General features: G+C 38.9%; 1 protein-coding gene across 2 annotated transcripts in view; it reads left to right on the top strand.

Annotated features, from left to right (window-relative positions):
* The window catches only part of LOC127646609 (polycomb protein suz12-B-like), a 30,070-nt gene extending 7,780 nt beyond the window's left edge, over positions 1 to 22,290 (top strand). Inside the window, exons 4-16 of one of the 2 annotated variants that reach the window (XM_052130367.1) lie at positions 57 to 125; positions 1,219 to 1,268; positions 1,365 to 1,450; positions 1,570 to 1,801; positions 3,533 to 3,641; positions 3,755 to 3,860; positions 8,248 to 8,422; positions 10,220 to 10,308; positions 18,307 to 18,450; positions 19,729 to 19,886; positions 20,116 to 20,314; positions 20,505 to 20,584; positions 20,716 to 22,290. In XM_052130367.1, coding sequence (XP_051986327.1) covers positions 57 to 125; positions 1,219 to 1,268; positions 1,365 to 1,450; positions 1,570 to 1,801; positions 3,533 to 3,641; positions 3,755 to 3,860; positions 8,248 to 8,422; positions 10,220 to 10,308; positions 18,307 to 18,450; positions 19,729 to 19,886; positions 20,116 to 20,314; positions 20,505 to 20,584; positions 20,716 to 21,016 — 1,798 coding nt within the window. In that variant the 3' untranslated portion in view covers positions 21,017 to 22,290. Of the gene's footprint in view, positions 1 to 56; positions 126 to 1,218; positions 1,269 to 1,364; positions 1,451 to 1,569; positions 1,802 to 3,532; positions 3,642 to 3,754; positions 3,861 to 8,247; positions 8,462 to 10,219; positions 10,309 to 18,306; positions 18,451 to 19,728; positions 19,887 to 20,115; positions 20,315 to 20,504; positions 20,585 to 20,715 lie in introns of both variants that reach the window. The other variant, XM_052130366.1, reaches the window with a different exon arrangement.
* The last annotated feature ends 1,425 nt before the right edge of the window (positions 22,291 to 23,715 follow it).

Here is a 23,715-nt window from a genome sequence, read left to right as displayed (position 1 = left end):
TTGAGTTTGTAATGTCTGTTATCAGTATCGAAGCTAAAGTTGTCCGTTTTCTGCAGCAAAGCATTTAAAGTGGATGACATGCTGTCCAGAGTAGAGAGGATGAAAGGGGAGCACGAGTCTCAGAGGTACTGGGCTTCTACTGATGTTTGGCAAGCTGTATTCTAATATACACCAATCAGCCACAGCATTAAAACTACCTGCCTAACATTGTGTAGGTCCCCCTCGTGCTGCCAAAAAAAGCACCAACCTGCATCTCAGAATAGCATCCTGAGATGCTATTCTTCTCACCACAATTGTACAGTGTGGTTATTTAAGTTACCGTAGACTTTGTCAGTTCGAACCAGTCTGACTATTCTCTGTTGACCTCTCTCATCAGCAAGGCATTTCCTACCACAGAACTGTCACTCACTGGATATTTTTAGTTTTTGCCACCATTCACTGTAAATTCTAGAGACTGTTGTGTGTGAAAATCCCAGGAGATCAGCAGAGACAGAAATACTCAAACCAGCCCATCTGGCACCAACAATCATCCATGAGGTTATCTAATCAGTCAGTCGTGTGGCAGCAGTGCATAAAATCATGTAGATATGGGTCCGGAGCTTCAGCCAGTGTTCACATTAACCATCAGAATGGGGGGGGGAATTTGATCTCAGTGATTTGGATCATGGCATGTTTATTGGCGCCAGATGGGCTGTTTGAGTATTTCTGTAACTGCTGATCTCCTTGGATTTTCACACACAGCAGTCACTAGAATGTACTTCAAATGGTGCCAAAAACAAAAAAACATTCAGTGAGTGGCAGTTCTGTGGATGGAAATGCCTTGTTGATGAGAGAGGTCAACAGAGAATGGCCAGATTGGTTCGAACTGACAAAGTATATGGTAACCCAGATAAACGCTCTGTACAATTGTGGTGAGAGGAATAGAATGATATTCTGAGATGCAGGTTGGCGCTGTTTTATCTGCATGAGGGGGACCTACATAATATTATGCAGGTGGTTTTAAATATTGTGGTTGATTTAATGTTGTTAGTCTCACAGTACATGTGAGACTAAATTTGCAGAAACAGCAGTTTTACTAGCCCTCTGTTTTCTAGAATGATTGTGTTTCAGAGACAGTAAATGGTTTTGACCATTTACTGTTATTATAGGAAAATCTCATATAGGTGGAGTCTTTTGGTTCCGAAATGTAATATTTGTGTATTTCATTTGTGATTTCAGTTTGGCTTCACATATGCAACTGACTTTCACTGGTTTTTTTCACAAGAATGGTGAGTCCAGTTCTGCCTGATTACATTGTAGCTGTGCCTGATTGCAATGAATCATAATTTAAAGTTTTTGATCCTATTGTTTTATTCCTTGACCAGATAAGCCATGTCAAAACTCAGAAAATGAACAAAACTCAGTTTCGCTTGAGGTGCTACTTGTCAAAGTCTGCCATAAAAAGCGCAAGGTGAGCTCTTCTTCAATGTCTTGTCACATTAAAACATCCTGGTGAATGAAGAAACTTCAAGATTTAAAAATCTTATTTTTCTGTTAGTTTTGGAAATGACAGTTATTTTGCTCCCTTAGGATGTCAGCTGCCCTATAAAGCAAGTGCCTACGGGGAAAAAGCAGGTGCCGTTGAACCCGGATCTCGGCCAAACCAAGCCTGGTGCCTTCCCATCCCTTCTGGTGTCCAGCAATGAGTTTGAACCCAGTAATAGTCACATGGTCAAATCCTATTCTCTGCTCTTCAGGGTGTCTCGCACAGGCAAAAGAGACCACAGCGGCTTCATCAACTGTGAGGCGGATGAGAATATCGGTGAGTGGAAGCAGATAGTACATGTTGTGACAACCGTTAAATAGGGTAGACGGTGTGGAAAAGCTTTGTGTAATTCTCAAGGTTTCCACACATTTCGTGGCTAAAGACCCCGTTTCCACCTGGTATTAAGATGCGTTTCGGGTGATCCGATCACATGTGGTCAGCCCTAAATACAGGTCTAAACGGGGTCTAAAGTGCCACCCCTCACCTGTCAATCAACCACTGCGCAAGAGTTTATAGTTTGCAGTTTACGAGCAACTTTAAAAGAAATTACCATTCAATCTGAAAATTTTACAGAGTGGATACATAGTTACGAACAGGGCTGGACTGTGAAGAGAAATTGGCCCAAAGGTTGTTGAGGGGGGGGTGGTTTGGGTGTTGTTGGTTCGCTGTCCTTTTCTGCATAGCGCAGCGGCACAATTTTGCTTATCATGGCCGACACACAGGCCCACCCGGTTCTCACGCTGGCCACCCCCGATCAGCCCGAAAGTTGGTCGGCCCACCGGGAAAATGCCCGGTGTCCCAGATTGCCAGTCCAGCCCTGGTTACGAGAGCTTAACAGATCTTCTTTAGTGTGTCTGATATCAAATAAAACAAGAAGCACGAACACCTGAAGCTCCTTTGATACAGGTAATCCACTAAAATAATGGATAACTCTGCTTGGCATGTTGCATTTGTGCTTGCATTAAATTTCAAGCGCATTTGAGAGACACCGCTTGCCATTTTTTTCCCATGCTTTCTTTGTCTTTTCTGACTTTGTTGTGCTTTATTGTCATGCAGTAACACTGACATAGTAATTGATGTATGTCGTCATGAAACAGACCCTCCCATCCTAATCCGATCACAAGTGATCACAGGAGATGCATTTTTGTGACCAGGTGTAAACAGCGATATGTCTCACCTGACCACATGTGATCTAATCACCCGAGACGCATTGTAATACCAGGTGGAAATGTGGTTAAGTGTGTCAGGATAATATCTATAAATAACGGCTAGGGACAACAATTTATAGAGTATCATGTTTTTCAGAAAATCTGATGGTGAGTGACTGACTGAAATCGAAACCTTTTCTGTCGTCTGTCCATGATGATGCTTGAATTGGTGTGAAGAGCAATTAAAGTCAGCACCCTACATTTTCAAACTTAGTCAATACATTTAAGTGTGCACTGCCTACTGCAGAGGCCTGTTTCATGAAGTTTGCTGAACAAACTCTGAGTTTCAGAGTAGGTTTCAGGTTGAGCAAGACCGAGTTCAGCAAGCTCAAGACACTTCTTATAAACCTTCTCTGGCAACTCAAGAGTTTGATCCTTTGTTCGTTGTTAACCCCGAAGCTTGTGCACATTAATAAGTGATGTTTGCCAAGAACAGCCAATGGGTGAAGCTTGGAGAGAGTCGGCACGATTTACCTCTTGCAAGAGTGAGAGATGCAGGGGGAGGGACTTAATTGCATCAGAGATTACACTTGACTCACAGCTGATTGGTTCAGTATCTGCTGTGATCTGTTACCCAAAATGAAACATGTTCCATAGCAGGTTAGCCATGTAGCTTAAGTTACTATGGCTTTTAACACTGGTGAAAACCAACCCTTCTTGACACTGAAAAAACAGAGTTTGCTCAAACTTGCACTGAAACCGGCTTCTTGAGACAGGCCTCAGTTGTCATAGCCTTTGCCTTACAAATCCTATGCTGGAGCTAAACAGAACAAAACAGTCTTGATTCTTTTGTTTGCAGATGTAAAAGAGGAGCTCCCATCCAGAAAAAAGAGAAACTCTTCCCACAGAGTCGACGGAGTTGCCACAGAAACATTTGTTGCACAAATGACCGTCTTCGATAAAAACAGGCTAGTAATATTAGTGCTTTCAAAAGGCTTAATTTCACTTAGAGGTGCCAGAAAAGTTGTGGGCACTTCCTTATATTACACACACTAGCTGATAAAAGACAATTGTCCTTCAGACGGTTGCAGCTACTGGATGGGGAATATGAGGTGTCCATGCAACAGATTGAGGACTGTCCAGTCAGCAAGAAGAGGGCCACATGGGAGACCATTCTGGATGGAAAGGTTAGTTATGTCTGCTGATAATAACAGATGCAAACTCCTCAACTTTTGGCGGAATTCACAGTTTTGAAACCAAAATTGGCCACTTTTCGTTCATACTCTGAATGCATGCTTGAGAATTACTTGAAGATTACAGCAGCGGCCAATTGCATGCTTTGCTACCACAGACCTACCGAGGCAAATTGCTTGATTTATTACAACTACGGACAATCATGTGCTTGGCAACAGAAGCGCGTGTACCGTTATTCTGCGTCTGACTGGAATGGAGCATGAAGGGCTTGAAAGAAGCGGCACTCGTAAAACTTCTCATTTGTAAACAAACTGAATGAACTGGTACATGTAATAACTGACTGAATAAGATTGGCATGTTGTTCATTCACTTCAGCATCGGCATGTGAGTCTACCTTGATCACCAAAGAGAGAAGGGAGTGAAAGAGCTATTATTAATGTGTAAATGTGACTGGTTTATACATCAAGGAACTTTCACATGACTCTGTCCATTCGCTCTGATAAGATGTCCTGTATTTATGTGTAAGGTGCCTCGAACCACATTCATCCGCACAACCAAAACAATGTCCTTCCGCGTGACATGCAGTTTTATTTTTTAACCGCTAGAGGGCCAAAAGTAGTTGTAGCTTTTTTTTTTGTGTTTAACAGCAGTAGGCTATTACGTATTCATGGAAACATTCAAAATGAAATGCAACATAAAACTACTACTGGACTTCAATGTATGATTATAATACATTAATACTTTTTAAAGCTACTATTGTTATTCAGTCAAGAGCAGTGAGTGTTTTCTTGTCCTGGTTGTTTGATTATTATAATGACACACCAGACAACAGCAGGTCTGTTAGCTTACATTTATACTTACAAGTCCGAAATTTGAATACAAACTTTTTTCTCCACTGTTTACGTTCACTTTAGACATCACTCTCTGTGTTTACATGAACAATTAACTGAGATCTGGGAATCCTAAAATGTTGAACCATATTTTCAAAGGATCTCAACACTCCACTCTCATATAGGTAACCAAGCGTATTAACCTCCCTCACAATCCACTCTGACCAGCAGAATACTTATTAATACATCATTTTGGGTTCAGCCATATGCTTGAGGCAACAGTCCGAATTAAACACCCTGGATACTATTGTCCATACCGCGTGCAAATGCGAGATAACTGGGTGTAACTTAATAGGCTTAATAGGCTTTGCAATGGCAAAATAGGGGCAAGAACTTCCTGTTCAGTACAAAACCTGGGAGGGGATCTCTCTCAGGTGGAAGTGTCCAATGAGCCAAATGTCTGAGACCGAATGTATTATAATAAAACAAAATCTTGGGTAGGCCTAACCCACGTTTGTCAGTCAGCCTATGTAACTTACAGATATGTAATCTGGGATGCTTAACATTCCAAATGAAGGACTTCGCTATGCTATCAAATTGCTTGAAATAAGAGAGGGGGACATCTACAGGGAGAGATTGTAGCAGGTAGTTGAATTTTCTTAGTTCATTCTTGATAAGAATCAAACTGTGCATGAATGTTGGCCTGTCAAGTTCTCGGGACCAGGTGGGCATCAAGCCCTTTGGTGATGCTATTTATCTAGATTAGGCATGCTGGAGCTCTCAAGGCCTCAAGCTATTTGGTGATACTTATTTAGATTAGGTCCATTTGATCTCACAGTCAGGGGTACACCTCTGTTTCACCCCTGTGTGTAAGGACAGTAGGAATAAAGACTGCCCACTGAATGCTATACAAAACAATGTAAACCTCCCTTAGTTAGACTTGATGACTGCCACACAAGACAGCACATTCTGACCTGTAGACTGATGCCTTGTTATTTTCTGCAATAAAGAATCCTGCTTTACCCAAATCTCCTGGTCTTCTCAGAGAAGTTTTTAACACCCCCTGCTGAGGGTTGTTAAATATTTTTGCTTTATTGATTTGAATCAATAAATGTAATTAATTAATAGAAACATGAAAAACTTAAACAAAAGATTAAATTAAATTGCACTTTAAATGAAATGAAAAAAGCAATTAAAATAGCAAAGTGATCAAAAAACTTACATAACCACCTTAACTGTCACAGTTGTTGCGACAAGAACAGTCCTCCGTAGGCTAGACTGTCCCAATTAACAATGATCAGTCTAACCTTCGTGGCCTTTGAAGGCGTGGCTTTTTATTTGGGATACAGCCATTTTGTGTATGTGTGAAACAACACGTGATTACAGAGGCCTAAAACCTGTTAGCACCATCCATTGGCCGATTTCTTTCAAATTTCTCTCAGACCTCTAGGGCCAGGAGTCAACCGGGCCCACCGAGTTTTGTGCCGATCGGCCTCAGTTAACCTTTGAGATACACCAATGTCCTCATCGCACCTTGGACAAAGACACTTTATTACGATTTTCAACTCAGACTAATGGTTGTGTAGTTAGAGCTGTTGTCATGTTTTTGTTTTACTGTGACCTCAGATTGAGCTCATGCACACATATCTAATTTGGTCCGGCCGTTATCGCCTGCCCTTTTCGAATGTTTTTAGCGACTTTAGCGACCGTGAGCTGAAATGTTTTCTTTTGATAATTATTAATAATCAGACTCCAGAGTATATTTCTGCACTGGTTTGGTTCCGATCAGGCGAAAAACCTAGAACTAGTTTGCAAAAGTAGGTTTTTAACATTATCTGAAACATTTACTGAACGGTTTTACAGACACCAATGCTTCTTGAGACAAAGTTGTTTAGAATGAGAAGAGCTATCAGGTGATATATATTTACTTTTTCACAACAATTTATTATATACAACCATTAACACCTACAAACATTGTGATAGCACCACCTAGTGGCCGATTTTCTAAATACTTTGCACAACCCTCTCAGACCAATTGTCAAATAGGCCCACCAAGTTTCTTCCAATCCGAACGCTAAGTGCTTGAACCCCTAATAAAAATCATATATTAAAAAATAAACCATTATCTAAAGAAAGTTCAACACAACCCACATAATTTCTACTGTCAAAATGGCTAAACAGTTTGTTACTTCACTTAGTCTGAGCATAAATTAATAGAAAACACCAGTTTTATAGCAGATGTAAGCCTAATAAATTTCCTTGTGTTCCCAAAATAAAGCTGCCAAATGTGTGTTATTGAATTTGTGTTTTTACTGCATTTCATTAATTCAGTTAATGCTGCCTAAAGAAAAGAAAAGAGAGCAAAATGTTTGATTCAAGGTAAACGTGGTCTTGTATTATTTTATGATTTAATCACTTTCTTCTTTGTTTCTTTGATACAAAGTTGTATTTGAGTGAACCTGCAGAGTTGCATTCATAATGCATGTTAAGTGCGAAATGATCCATGGAAATAAAACAAACTAAACTTCGAGCACCTCCTGTGATGTTAGGTCATTTTCAGCATTCAGACAACTGAAACAGAGAAGAAAGAGTGAAAACTCTTTACATACAAGTCCACGAGACACTCCCGCTGCACGGCTTTAAACAAACAGCGCGTCAGTACGGGCATTGACGGCTTTTCTTTTGTCTGTTCTTAAAAATATAATAAAGTGTGTTTCTTAAAGCTTATGCCTTTGTGTTTAACAGCATTTCTTGTCTTGTGTTACTCCTGAGATGTTTTACATGTAGCCCACCACTGTTACGGGTAGAAGCAAAAACTTACCCGCTAATGAATCACCTGCATTTGGACGAGGAGCTTGCGATTAAGGAGCTGGATTCAGTCGTGTTGATTTGGCGGGTGCAAATTTCATACCCTTGGCTACTGTTAATATATCTGGTGACTTCCCAGATCCATGGTTTTGCCATTTACCAATATTGTTTATCATCGTCTGTCAATGAGTGTCGAAATCGACATTGGGAGATTTGTAAGACATCGTCGATATCAGATAACATCATCCTATCCCCCAACCCTACCATAAACACTCATATAAATGGGCACCATACAATATAAATGGGCACCATGCAATTTATACTAGTGTATTGTCATTTATTTTTCATTCAAATCAGCATCTGTAGGCACATTTCTGTTATCAGTTATCAGAAAACATGTTTGTGGACCAGTGATTCTCACCTTTTTCACCCCCCATGAGTTTGCATCCCTGTAATAAGCTGTTTTACCTTTCCTGTCATGCATTTGAAGTTCTGGACAGAAGCATTTAATAAGTGGTGAATTTCTTTGAACTCAAAAATTGTTTACCTATGTGTGTCTGCTTCTGAATGTGTACATGTTTGTCACATTTGTCAAAATATCAGTTCACTCTACCTCCAGGTGCTTTCTGTTTATCAGTTTATCTGAAGTCATGTATTGAAAGTGTTCAGTTATTATAGATATAATTCTGTGCATATAGAAATATAGATGGGTGATTGCAACTGTGATGCTTGTGTTTTGAAGAGGTTGCCTCCATTTGAGACCTTCTCCCAGGGACCCACTCTGCAGTTCACTCTTCGCTGGACGGGTGACCCTAGTGACCCCTTAACAGCCCCTGTGGCCAAACCTCTATCCACCCGCAATTCTGACACCAGCACCACAGAGAGCAGACCCTGCACTCACCGAACTGCTCCTGTGGGTAAGGGAGCAAACCAACATCTGATCTTGGATAAGTTTGGTGCGTGCAATTATGATGTGTTCCATCAGAAACAATAGCAAATTCTAATCTGATGGCCATAGGCATAATGCAGGACTCATCTATTATCATTATAAATAATATTGACATGTACTGTATTCACCATGTTTTTTATCATCTGAAAGGTCTTTCGACATACTGTCCAAAGCGACTTATTTACATAATTTATACGGAACTGATGTCAGCCAGTCAAACAAACTGCACACTAAAACGTATTTGCTTACAAACAGATGAAAACATCCATCAGAATCCCATTTCACACGTACAGTGTTCCCTGAAAATGTACTGCAATTTTCAGTTAAAGGTCATGTGTGAATACGGGCCTTTTGAAAATAATGGTACATTTTTCTCTGCCGATTTCCCTTAATGAGAAGTTGTATCATTAGTATCTATAAATGTCCATTTTGATGGTATGTGTGAACTGCACGTGGTACATTTGCCAGTTAAGGCAACCCAACAATTTTCATGTAATTTACCTGTTTGCATGTGTGAAAGGGGCGATAGGGATGGTAGAAGTAATTTTATACAGCCAGTTTAAATAATCTGTCCATCATTACATTATTGTTCTAACAAGCTCTAGACGCAGCTCCTCATGTGCCCACAAAATGACTTTCATCGCACTCTTAATAAACAACTACCAAAGCATACCTGAAAAATAATGGGTAGGTGCGTAGGCCATATACTGTAGTAAAGTCAAACAAAGGGAAAAAATCCTGCACACTACCTTTAAAAATTTTATTACATGGTTTCAGTTACACGACCTTCAAGGTAAAGTAGTGTGCAGGATTTTTTTCCATTGTTTGACTTTCACATTCCTAATAAAAATATTCAGTCAGTGAACCGGATAATCAGTGCAGAGAAAAGAGGGTTGCCAATATCAGAACTGGATAATCAGTCCAGAGCATAGAGGGTTGCAAATATCAGATCCGTATAATTAGTGCAGAGCCTAGAGTGTTGCAAATATCAGAACCGGATAATCGGTGCAGAGCAAAGAGTGTTGCAAATATAAGATATAACAAAAGATAGACAGTCGCAAACGTTAATTCATGAATAGAATACAACAGGCATACTATTTTATTGACAGACTAAAAGCTGTTTGTTTGTATACAGCATAGAGTTGCATATGTTAAAACAGATTTGGCTTATTTGTCACACTATTTTCATGAAACATAAACAGAATATGAAAAACTGTTACACATGATTACTTAAAGCAAATGCCCCTGATTAAAACAAGGCCCAATACTGCATGATATGATATTTAGATCCTGAGGTTATCTTCACAGATGAGTGGCTGTGGAGAAGTCAGGCGGCTGCTCCCAGATCCTAATGTCGGATAGTGCGACTTATACAGAGATGCAACTTATCACTCAACAAAGCAATTTTGACCAGGTGCGACTATTTCCGTAAAATACAGTTGTAACGTAGTTCGATGGAAAGGAGGAGGTGAGAACCGGCTTGTCAATATAAATAATATTTTAATGCTTAAACTTAAACAAAAGATACAAACACACACATGACGGACATGTCCGTCGACGATCTCTCTCTCCCGCACAATCCTCTGCAGTCTGCCTTTATCCCTCTCGGGGGCTTAATTAACCTGATAAGGGACTGGGTGTGTAGAATCACGACCCGGCCACGCCCTCCGCCCTGCCACAACAGTATCTTTGAAATGTTCTATGTCCAAAATATCTGACTGATTTTTGTTATGGATCAGTACTGGTAAATCTTTTTTTCTCTCAGTTGTAAAGGATACAGTGAGCACCAGCATACAGACCAGGAGAGAGCATTCCACCTGCGAACCCAGACAGAAACTACGCATCTTTTACCAGGTAACATTTTTGAACTCTTTGTGATAGTAGGGCTTGGCGATATGCAAGAAATATGTAAAAAAAAATATTGTTAAATCCGATTACATCATCAACCCCTTGTCCGTGAGAATAAAGCAAACTAAACTTCAAGCACCTCCTGAAAGAGGTAATTTGCAGCATTCTCATAGATGACACTATTCTTGCAAACAGTTTTCAGATGACTGAAACAGAAAAGAAAGAGTCTTTACATAACTGTGTTCCACAAGACACAATCCCACTGCATGCCTCTAAACAAACAGTGCATCAGAGACGCACATCGACAGCTTTTTTTTTTTTCAGCTGTTCTTCAAAATATAATAAAGTGCGTTTCTTCAAGCGCTTCTTGTCTAACAGCATTTATTGTTATGTGTCATTCTGAGATGACTTACAGTTAGCCCGCCACAGTGACATGTAGATGAGCAAAATTATCCACCAGTGTGCTTGAAATACCCGCATTTGGCAGGTGCTAATTTCATACCCTTGGCAACTATTTAACATATTTGGCGACTTCCCAGCTCCATTGTTTTGTAATAAAACCATTTGTGTTGCAATCATCATCAGGATATTGTCAATTACTTCATCCAATCACCTAGCCCTATGTGATAGTGCATTATGTATATTACACAGTTTTAAAGGGATAGTTCACCTAAAGAGAAAATTTTTGTCATAATTTACTGTTAATTCCTCAACAACAACTCAAGAGATTTTGGTAGAATGTTAGGCACTGGCTCCCTGGGTGACTGAGGCTGTCTGTCCTTAACAGGGCTCAACATTAAGCAGTCATTTTCTTGTCCTTCGGAAAAGTAAATTGGTCATTCGCTTGTCTGAGAAAAAAAGTTACTTGTCCAGAGAGGGGGGAAAAAAACGACATTTTAAGTAATAGTTATACAATTTTTTTAATTTGACAATACCAGCAATACCGCAACAAATTATAATTACTTTTATAATATAAACTATAATTACTAATTTGTTAATTATTTAAGAATTGTTCAAGTTCATCAAGTAATTATTAAAGACTAATAAACAGTCAGTAATAAAAAAAAAAATGGCAATGAATAGAAAACATAATAGAACAAAATGAAAAATAAGATTGTCCAATTTCACTACTGACTACTGAAATTTTGGTATTGTGACAATGTATATATTATGCATGGTCTTGAGACACCTCCGTTCTGCCTTATTCATTCCACTGCACTGGCAGTTTTTAGCGCAAAAACGTGTTTATATAAAATAACAGGGGTTTTGGGCAAAAATGCCACTGAAGGTGACAAAAAGGACCCCAAATGTAAAAGGACCCCAAATAAAATGGCCACTTATGATTTCTATTTCTTATTTGGAACATCAGATACATTTCTTTTCTATTCTAGACCATATACAGGGGTGGAAAGGGGTATGAATCTGATTCTAAAAAATAAAAGGGAGACATTATAACAGAAATGAAAGTCAATACACTGATCACCATTTTAAATCGTAATGTAGGAAACAATTACATTAAAATAAGTTTATATGTAGGGTCTAAATTTCCCTTAATGCCGACAGAGCGTTATTGTTGTGCATAAAACATGTTCAAACAATGCAAGGAATGCTCCACAAATCACATAAATCAGCATAAAAGTAATCGAATCCATGTGCCTCGAGTGATTTAATCCATGTCTTCAGAAGCGATATAATAGATGTGGTGAGAAACAATCAAAATGTAATTCCTTTTACTATTAATTCTCCTCCCTGCTCAGTCAATCTCCACTTTAACTTTCACTTTCACTTCTTGTGTTTTTGGTGATTCACGTTCTTCATACATATCGTACCTACTGGGCAGGGAGAAGAATTTCTTGCAAAAATTGACTTAAATATTGATTGTTTCTCACTCATAAATGTCATTTCAATTCTGAAGTCATGGATTAAACCACTAGAGTTGTATTTATTACTTTTTATGTGCCTTTTTTGTGCTTTTTGGAGCGTCAACATTTTAGCACACCTTCATTTACATTGAATGGACCTACAGAGCTGAAATATTCTTCTAAAAATCTTAATTTGTGTTCTGAGGAAAGAAAGTTATAGATTGCATGAGGGTGAGTAAATTATAAGAGAATTTTCTTTTTTGTGTGAATTATTTCTTTAAGTAGCACATGGGGTGCCACGTTGTCCTCCTTTTGAGATACAAAGTTCAACATTGATTTAGTTCTTGTATCTTTTAAGCCCAGAATTAGTTCTCATTCTAATGCATGATGCACAATTTTCTGAGGTTTGTGATTGGTGGAATGTTCTGCTGAAGTATTGCTCTGCAAATGTTGATACTTTTCTATCATTATAAAGGCTAAGCATAATTATAAATTATTTGATCATCTTTACTTTGCTGGTAATTTATTATACCAATTAACACACTCTCTACATCAGGGGTCAGTATTATAAAAACAAATTGTATTATTAAAAATGTCACTGTTTTATTCTATTACATTAATACTTAAAACTACTCAAGGCCAACAGTAGTGAGTGGTATTCTCGTTTCCTTGATAATGTTGTTTGATTAATAGCCTTTATATGACATACCCTACTAGACAGTGTTCATTTCGGTTACATTTCAAGTCTTGACATTTTGATGCAAATACGCTTTTTGTCCCACTGTTTAAATTCACTTTAGACATAAACGACTGTGTTTACATTAATGTCTCATCAACACCGGCATTGGCGGATTTATAAAGTGCATTTGATCATTTAGGCATGAACCCGCAATAGCGCTCAAAGATTAGCCGCCTATCAATCAAACAATACACAGTGACAGATGTCAGGATATAAAAAGTCAATCTTTTATATTTCATCTAGATCAGGGGAGTCGAACTCAATTGCACAGGGGGCCAAAACTCAAAGCACACTTTGTCGCGGGCCAAACAGGATAAACATTTATTGAACAGACTAAATATTTATGGTTTTTTTTTCAACATTAATATGAATCAAAATACAGGATACAATATCATTCCAAAATAAATAAACTTCAACTTAAAATATTTTGCTCTGTATAAAACAAATCTCCTGTCAATATTATATAAATTCAAAATATGAACATGCTGGAATATAAAAAATCTGAAAATATAAATAAAAAAAAGTCCTTTAAAGTAAAAGTTAAATCATAACAAATCAAAACATTCCATTTTCTTGTCCCATTTAGTCAGAGCCTGATACTTGGAGTCTTTTCTTGGCTTGGAATCTTTTCTTGGCAACAAGTTTGTTTATGTTTGGGGTTAGATTCTGTGTTGTGGAGATTCTCAGGATGGATTGCATGATACGACTCCTATGTGATGTTTTGTTGATTTTCATCACAGAGAATAGCTGCTCACATAGATATGTGCTGCCAAACATAGACAGGATTCGAGCCACATGTTTGCGGAGCTGGGGCATCGCTTCAGGAATGAAGCGAGTGAACTGTGCGGGCCCTGCAGTGTCGTACTTTGCCTTCAGTGTCCCGTTACATTGCAGCTCTATCAGCTCCATCTGCATTTCTACAGGTACTGTTTCCACGTCGACTGCAAATGGGTTGCGAAGCAGCTCGAAGTTACTATTCTGTGCCTCAAAGTCACTGAAACGCCACACGAACTCTGTGCACAGTGCGCTGAGTTTTTCAGCAAACTGTGGCGCTTACTTGGTTCAGTATTACTTGGCAACAGGGAAAATGAGACAAGTTACATTGGTGCATTTGTGTCTCCCATAAGCGCAGCTTCATTTGCAATGCCTTCACTGCATCATGCATGTCAGTTATTATGCGCTCCCATCCCTGGAGTTGGAGGTTTAAAGCGCTAAGATGCGACATTATGTCAGCCAGGAACGCCAACTCACATTTCCACTTTTCATTCCACACAACTGTGGAGTCTTTCCCTTTACTGTCCATGAACTGGCAGATTTCCTCACGCAGCTCAAAGTGTCTTGAGAACTTTTCCCCGACTTAGCCACCGGGCCTCCGTATGAAAAGGCATATCGCCAAACTCGGAATCTATTTCCCGCAGAAAAGACTGAATTTTGCGGTGATTTAAACCATGGGCTCTGATAAAGTTTAGATCACATGATCCATTTTTAGAACTTTAGCACTCTGTGATTCCTGGTGTATGATACAATGATATACTGTCAATTCACCTGCACAGTTCTCCTCCCGCATCTTTGAGCGCATCCTTCCCACGAGTCCACTTTTTTCACCACACATCGCCGGTGCACCATCTGTTGTAAGTCCAACAAGTTTTTCCCACGGCAATTTCATGTCGGTTACACTTTGAAATACATTTTCAAAGATGTCTTCTCCTTTCGTTGTCCCGTGCATCGATTTAATGTCCAGTATTTCCTCTGTTACGCACAAGTTGGTGTTCACTCCACGGATGAATATCGCCAGCTGTGCAATGTCAGTCGTGTCAGTACTTTCATCCACAGCATGGGAGTATGCAACAAAATCTTTTGCTCTTTCAATCAACTGTATTTTCAAATCAGTGGCCATCTCACAAACCCGATTAGCAACAGTGTTTCTGCTGAGGCTTACATTTGCAAACGCCCACGTTTTATCTGGACAAACGATGTCGCACACTTTCATCATACAGTTCTTCACGAATTCCCCCTCTGTAAACGGCCTTCCTGATTTGGCGATCTCTTCAGCCACAATAAAACTTACTTTCACAGCAACTTCACTTTGTGATTTCGCTTTGGTGAAAAACGCCTGCTGGGATTTCAAATTCTTCTTCAACTCCTCTAGCTTTTGTAGCTTCTGCCCTGCGCCCTCATATTTTGTCTCGTAGTGCCGTCTTAGGTTATACTCCTTCATTACAGCGACATTGCTTCCGCAAAGGAGACACACTGGTTTACCTGCAATTTCAGTAAACATATACTCATTCTCCCACCGGTTTTGAAAGCCTCTGTTTTCAGAATACATTTTTCTCTTGCCCATTGTTGGGGTCTAGCTTTGATTTGATATTAGTGTTGTATATATACATCAGACTGCTTGCTCTAACGTAGTTGACGCGGGTTGCAGTTGGCGGCAATTGCACTGCACCATGGGATTTGTAGTGTGTGTTATTGGCACTTCATATCACAGGGCCATTAAAAACATATATATAAAATGATCTCGCAAGCCGGATATAATTGTATGGCGGGCCGGATGTGGCCCCCGAGCCTTGAGTTTGACACCTGTGATCTAGATCAACCAACCAGTGGTGCTCTTGCTATCGCGATTGTTTGATCGAGGACATCTCTCTTTTCCGATAAACTTCTAGATAATTTTTTTGCCCAGCCCTATTGATAACATTACCTTAATCTCTCACATCAAACCAATAATCTCAGTGATGGATCATTAAATTACAGGCTACATTATAGACACCCGGAATCTAGTAAGCAGAAATATGAAATTTACCTCGATATGTTTCTTCAAATTAGAGGCAGGATTAATGCTGATGTCTGGCTTGATCACGTTAAATTCGCATGACACGATCAAGCAATTGGCCTTTTTCACTGTGAAAAGCCCTTCCAGGTGCGGCAGAGATGTTCAGCTGTAAACTACGTTTGAGGTATCCTCCACATCCATAAGACTGGCCGCTGGATCTGCAGCTGCCGTTCAAGTTTTTTAAGTGTGATTTGATTTGACGGGAGTCACGAGACTCTCCCTAGCCAATCATGTTGATAGATAAAAATGTAATCAGGACAGGAAAGTAGCAAACACAGACAGTGGGGAAAATAGCACAGTAAATGTACATTTACAGCACTTAAAATGTACTCAAGAAAAAGTAAAAATATACAAATTTGAAACTACTTAAAGTACAATTCTTGGGAAAAAATTTGTATTTGTAATTTGTTACTTTACACCCCTGACCAACTAATATATATATATATATATATATATATATATATATATATATATATATATATATATATATATATATATATATACATACGTACATGCATGCATACACACTACCAGTCCAAAGTTTTTAAACACTTGACTGGAATGTATCTTACAAATCTTTTGATCTGAAGGCGTATGCTTAAATGTTTTTTAGTTTTGTACACAAAAATATAATTGTGCCACCATATTAATTTCATTATAAAACTAACATTTTATAAAAAAAATATGTTTTTGAAATTGATGACTTGGACCAAATAATAAAGAAAAGGAGCTAATAAGTGCCCAACGTAGATGGGAACTCCTTCAATACGGTTTAAAAAGCATCTCAGGGTGATAGTTTGTTTAGCAAAATGCCAAGAGTACATGTCTGCAAAGGGGGACTACTTTGAAGATGCTAAAATATAACAATTTATATTTAAATTATATCAATAAATCATAATAAAGAATGTGTGTGCGTGTGTTTGTTTGTGTGTGTATGTGTGTATATATGTATATGTGTGTGTGTGTGTGTATATATATATATATATATCACATGAAATTATTTGATGTTCATTTAAATTTATAGGCACCCACTTATCTGGTTATTCAGGCTGAATTTATTAATTTGATGTATGTGAAATAACACAAGGAACTTATATTGTCATATTTTGTATGATTATAAAATATGCCCTAACAATGCCCTAATAATTGTAAAAAATCAAATGTGCCTAAAAACAACAAAAAGAAAAGTTCATTTCTGACACTAGTCTAAATAGCCTCTTTTAAAAATGCTTTAGCCAATAGTTACATAAGTACATACTCAAGAAAATAATGTTAATTAAAAAATAATTATCTCAAAGTCACCAGAATTGAATGCTGTGGTGTTGTTTTGCACACAAAATTCATTCCATTATAATGTTGCATAATAATGGCATAGCCCCATCCATGGGTGCCTGCAGGATTTCATGTCAGGGTACACACAGAAATATTAGTAATTAAGTGTACCCTTTTTTTGGGGGGTTGGCAAATATATATATATATATATATATATTTTTTTTTTTAAATCTAATAGAATAACAAAGAATCAAATCGTGCCGAGGAGGGCAGTGACTATGCACGCCCGGACCCAATCTGGTTAATCAGCCGAGCAGAGGGATAAAGGCTGCTGGATGCAGCAGTTCGATGGAGAGAGAGCCTTGCGCAGCTGGCGTTTCTGTTTTGTGTCTTTTATGTTTTACATTAAACATTACTTTGATGGTGCGTCTGGTTCCTGCCTCCTTTCCCATTGCGCTGTCGTGGAGTCCTCGCCACTTCTGTCCATCCAAAGGAGCAGCCGCTGCCATCCGCCGGGGGACGAAGGAGTCACTGCCGGCTGCCTGGACCGGTGGAGCCGCTACCAGGGTCGGAGTGGCTCGTTACCGGCCGCCAGAACGCGGAGGGGCGTTCCATCCGCCAGGGGTTGGGGGACTCGCTGCTGTCTGCCCGGGGAGGAGCGTCTGTTGTCTGCTAGAAGGTGGAGGAGTGGTTGAGGACCAGGTGACGGCGTTTCAGGGAAATGGAGAGCAAATTTCTCACTGTCGCTCTGCCTTGCTCTATCCCTCTCCCCTTTTCCCTCCCCTTGTCTCCCTCCCAGATCTCGAGAGAGGTAGGGAAACACCTGAAGGGCAACGGGGATGTATGTCATTCCTGGGGTTCCCCTGTCTGAGGCAAAGAAGGGAGAACTGTGATCTTTGTTGTCTTTGTTTTAAGTTTTACATTAAACATTAAGACACAAATGTACACACGGCAGCTGCGTGTGGCTTTCTCTCTTGAACTGCCGCATCCGGCTCCATTTATCCCTCTTCTCAGCTGATTAGCCCAATTGGGGGCCGGGCATGCATTGTCACTGCCCTGCCCTCCTCCTCGTCACAAACATATATTTATAGATGTGTGTTAAAAAAAGCACCAAAATGACATTTGCAATCTTTTACGTCACCTTTTTCAATTGTACTGACTGTGCAGGTATGACTATATTGCTTTGAACCAGAAAATGTAACTTAAAATTTGTACTTAATTTTCGGGACAACCAGCTACATTTGAAAAAAAAAAATTAGAATATTATGCAGCATGCAGGTATTTCTGTCCATCCACAGTTTCTATACAACAATAACACCTGTCAGCAGACAGAGGCCAGAGATGACCTGCACTGTCCCTGGTGCACACTCAACTGCCGTAAACTCTACAGCCTGCTGAAACACCTCAAACTCTCTCACAGTAGATTCATCTTCAGCTACGTGGTAAGAACAGTAGGACTCATTCATGAATGCTTCATGTCAATGAATTAAAGCATCCAAGAGGTTTTTTTATTCATCCTTATTACTGTCAGGATATGACTTGTTAAAACATGAATGGATCTGTTTTAGTAGTTTAATAATTCTTGTGTAACAGGTAGGCCTGTCACAATTATTATCTAATCGTCTGATCGCGATTATTTGATATAACCGCGGTTATTTGAGAACCTGGATTATAGTGCACTTTAAATTCCAATCACATTTTACTGTCCAAATAAGGGACTGAACAGTGCATTTCAGCATCTCATTCAATTGAACTCTCACCTTCTCACTGAGCCGCACAGAGGACCATACTGAGTGCACCTCTTGAAGAGCGCGTGGAGTGGAACCGCTTCGGAACCGGACTTGAAGCGTTGTGATGGAGGTTCACGACAAACTCCCAATTAGATATAGCTGCAGCCCAGAGACCTCCAAAAGGGGGTTGCACCTACTCCAATAAAGGTGGTATCACTTCCACTCACGGTTAAGGTTATGGAAAGGGTTAGGTAAGGGGGTCCCTTATCTTTTATGGCGGTTTGGAGATCCCGCCCCTTTTTGGGGCACTGCCTGCAGCTATATCCTTCTCAAACTCCCGCCAAAATATAAACAAGGATTTTAGTGGATGCAAAATGCTTCGGTTTCACTTTAATTGAACAATTGTGTAATAGCAAATGTTATTTGGCATTATGGGTTCATACACGCAGTGTAAATAACATGCAGCGACACAGAGGAGCCCTGTGAGATAATTGAATGACGAAATGCAGAATCTCAAAGGTCTTTCTTCATAAGAAATAAGGGCTTGTGGGTTAAAATAGAGCCTTAAAGTAACATGTGAAAGTGAAGAATTTTGGATAGAAATATTTTACAGTTGCATACTTATACTATCTATCCAGGTTGGCTGGGTTCCAACAACAATGGTGTAAATGCAAAATTGACCAAGACTAATGTTGACCAAAAAGAGAGTCATAAGTTACTAAAGCCTTAAAGGAAATCATGTAAAAGTTAAATATGAATAAATTACTTCTTAAGGTTTATGAAGCACACATACACTTTATAGTATATTCTTTATACTTAATAGCATTATAAATGAAAACTTTTATAGCAGCAGAACTGGGAGTTTAGATTGGATATTTATCATGCTATAATCATTGGTCATATCTATAAAAAAAAATTATGCAAAAAATGTGGCCTAATGGTAAACAGAATTTAGTCCCAAGATGGTAAACGTTCCCCTCTATTTTCCAGCCTCACCCTAAAGGTGCTCGGATAGATGTGTCTATAAATGAGTGCTATGATGGCTCGTATGTGGGCAATCCGCAAGACATCCACAGCCAGCCTGGCTTTGCCTTTAGCCGCAACGGCCCTGTGAAGAGGACAGCTGTGACCCACATACTCGTCTGCCGGTATGAAACTATTGCTATTGACTCAGTGTAATTTTGGTCTCTGTTGACCTTTATAATAATTTTGTTATAAGAAATGTTATTTTTGCTTTTAGCATCATGACTGTTTGTGCTTCATGTTCTCTTTATAACAGATAAACAGAGCTGTTCTGTTTTATTTACAGTTGTGATGTCTGAAAGTTTTTGTACCAGAATGTTACCCATGGATATTTAATATCTCTTTCTCTCTTAGGCCAAAGCGAACCAAGCCGAGTTTGTCTGAGTTTTTGGAGTCAGAAGACGGTGAGCCTGAGCAACAGCGGACCTACGTGAGCGGGCATAACCGTCTGTATTTCCACAGTGACAGCTGCATGCCCCTCCGCCCACAGGAGATGGAGGTGGACAGTGAGGATGAGAGGGACCCTAAGTGGCTGAAAGAAAAGACCCTCACGGTAAAACGGCTCTTCAACATCTACCTTTCTGAGAACGTACCGTAATTGCTATGTACATTTGAATACAGTTTAAGCTCTTATGTATTGTGAGTCAGTGTGGTGTATGAAGATTATATGCTGTCAAGCACTGAAACTGTCAGTTTGCTCTTCATGGCTTCACTAAAATGTGTATGTTTTGTTTTGCCTGAAGCAAATTGAAGAATTCACAGATGTTAATGAGGGAGAGAAAGAAGTAATGAAGTTGTGGAACCTTCACGTTATGAAGAATGGGTAAAAAGAGACTGATATTGTCTTTCTTTTCCTTATATTGTCTATTTTAAATATCATAGACTTACCAAAGCTTGCATCTTATTGGTGGAATTGTGGAGCTATTTTTATATTGCCTTTTATCTTTTCTCCAGTTTCATTGCCGATAATCAGATGACTCAGGCGAGCATGCTGTTTGTGGAGAACTTCGGGCCACACATAATTCGAAGGAATCTCTGTCGGAACTTTCTCCTTCACCTGGTTAACCTACATGATTTCAACCTGGTCACCATAGCAACCATTGACCGGGCCGTGGTCCGTATGAAGGAGATAGAGGAATCACTTCCTGAATTAAAAGAGGGACAGGAAGAGTCGGGTGCCACCTGCAATGGCCACGCTGTATCCTCGGGTGTTTCACTACATGGCAAGCGTACCAAAAGTGGAGTCGCAGATTGACAACATCCTGTTTACAAGAATAATTATTAACAGAATGAACAAGGTCTAGAATGAACTAAAATTCTCCATAATTCTCCCTTGGAATCATTCAATTGGTTTGAGTTCTAGAACTTGATCTGAGTTTTAGAACTCAGCCAGCTGTGCTGTTATGGCTTAGAACATGTGTTCTATTTCTGATCTGGTCATATGCCAATTTAATAATGAGAAGCCTGTTAGATACTCAATTGTCAGTTAGCCGCTGGTTTTATGGACTAACACAAGTGTTATTAACTAAATTGATTCAATTTTTCGACACATTTGCCAGTGCAGTCTCCATCATACCCATCATAATGTCAGCAGTCATGTCAAGTAAAATCTATACTTTAGTTACTTGAGAGCCCATTATGCGAAGAAGTGAGTTACTGTAGACTTGAGAATACTGTTAGTCAGAATTATATGTATGCATTTTATAATTTTTTTAAAGCACTGTGCATTCAGTGATCTTTTAGCATGTTAATACTTGTTCAGTGGCTAAAAACTCAGAATTGTGGAAATATGGACACTGTTAAGTTGTGATATTCAGGTGTCTCATGTTTCATTCATGCTAAACAGCTTTGCTTATATATATATACACCCCTTTATCTGTTTTAATTGGACTAATGAATTGAAAATATCCATTGCAATATGTTAACAGTTCCCTGTTACATACATGGGGAGTTTTAAATGCTTCCATTTATAGTGATCTCTTGTTAGTGTATATTTTTAATTCCAGTTCTCTTGTTGTTCATTAACTATGAATATGATGCACACTTATGAAATGATATCTGTTTGTGCTTTGGAAAAGAAAGGTATTGAAATCTACAAGAAGTCCTAATTTCATTCGAGATCTTTGTAAATCAACCTTGTTTATGTCATTTAGAATGCTTCAGATATTCTGAGGTTCTGGAATTGTTTTCATACCTGGACAGGTGATGTCAAAAGATGTTGCTACTTGACGTGTGATTATGTAATAATTTGTGGCTATTATAAGGTTCGGATGTCATACATGCCAAAGTATATCAAATGCAGCAAACCTTGTCTTTCCCAGAACAGATTGTTCCCTCAGCAAAATGCACAAGTTTGGTGTATACAAGAAAACTATTTACAAATTAAAGTTGTGTAAATGCTAAGTCATTTTAAGGAGTTGTTCCCAATGCAAAAACTTGTATTTTTCTCAAAGTTGTGAATGAAATGCATGTAATGGAAATTAAAAAAATAATAATTTTGACAATAACGGCGACAATGAATTTACTAGGTTTATATGTCTTGGTGCATAATCCAGTATTTATAAACATCTATGCACTTTCCAAGGAATACTTCACCCAAAAATGACAATTCTGTCTTCATTTATTTGCCCTAATGTCATTCCAAATGTGTATGACAAAAAGTAATCAAGCAGTGTTGGATGTAACACGCTATATATTGTGGTGACACAGTAATGTAATGCATACAGAATTATGTAATCTGATTAGTTACAGGTATGAATTACATTACTTGGTTTACACATTTATTGCTAAAACAATAATATTTATTCATTAATTAATTTTAAAATGTATTACGTTCCTATGTTGGTACATCGTGGGTGTTGCTGTGTCAGCCAATGACCAGGCACTCGAAACAAACCACCATGGCATTGAGAGGATAGGCTACGTATTGAGGCGATGGCAGATGAGTGAGCTGCGTTACTATGGACGCAGCGGAGTGTAGTTTATTCAAACTGAAGACAAAGGGAAGCGTCTCAAGTTTTCATTCGCTCACAATCAATCTCAGCGAGCTCTGTCAGCATGTTCCCAGCCTTGGCTTGAGGAGAGAGACACGCAAGGCTTGGCAACCAACAAGTCCTCCTCAAATCTCTCTGCCCAATCCAAATGGTCTTCAGAAATGTTTTCAGTTCATTGGTAATTTGTTGGTCTTTCACACCAACACAAACACAGGTAACCAAGCTTACTGTACACATACATGCCACACACAGCTAAGAAGGTTGTAGATAGCGGACATACAGTACACACATAGCCTACCTGGAAGATACTTCTACAGCATATTTGAGATACGAAAGTTAAGTTGCATTTTTAGAAATGCACTGGATCTCTATGGCCAAGTTGCTGTCTTTGAAATATTAACCAAAATACAGCAATATGACAGTCAATATTAAAGTACTAAAAGAGCTATTAGTGTCACATAGCCGTGAGTTCTCCAGTTGATTTTTTAAGATATGACTTCAAGCATTTTAGTGGTCGATCACGCTCATTCAAGATTTTTTCCGACCACATTTCTTCCGCAAAGCTGATGGTTCACCAATTTCCTTCCTGGTTTTAATAATACATTGGACACTTCTTAACCTAATTTCAATGATTTCAGTAATCTCCTTAGTTGTTTTCTTTGCTTGATGCAGGTCAATAATTTGCCTGCATCAAGTAACATCTTTACACGACCATGGGATACGTCTTCCAACATGGTTGTTTAAGAAATGAGAAGCTACACACAGCATCAGTTAGGGTTAAATAATTTTTGCCAGCTGAAACATATTAATCACTGCAAAAACGGATCAATGGCAAATTAATTTTTTTTGGACAGGCTGTGTATAATAAATGTCTTTTGAGCTTGTAGGAACAATACAAATAAGCAATTATGTGTTCATGAGGGAAATATTAATGATATGCAAGACAATCTCATTTTTATTG

The sequence above is a fragment of the Xyrauchen texanus genome, chromosome 7, assembly GCF_025860055.1.
Source record: "Xyrauchen texanus isolate HMW12.3.18 chromosome 7, RBS_HiC_50CHRs, whole genome shotgun sequence".
Classification (NCBI taxonomy): Eukaryota; Metazoa; Chordata; class Actinopteri; order Cypriniformes; family Catostomidae; genus Xyrauchen; species Xyrauchen texanus.
This window is presented reverse-complemented; position numbering and strand designations above follow the sequence as displayed.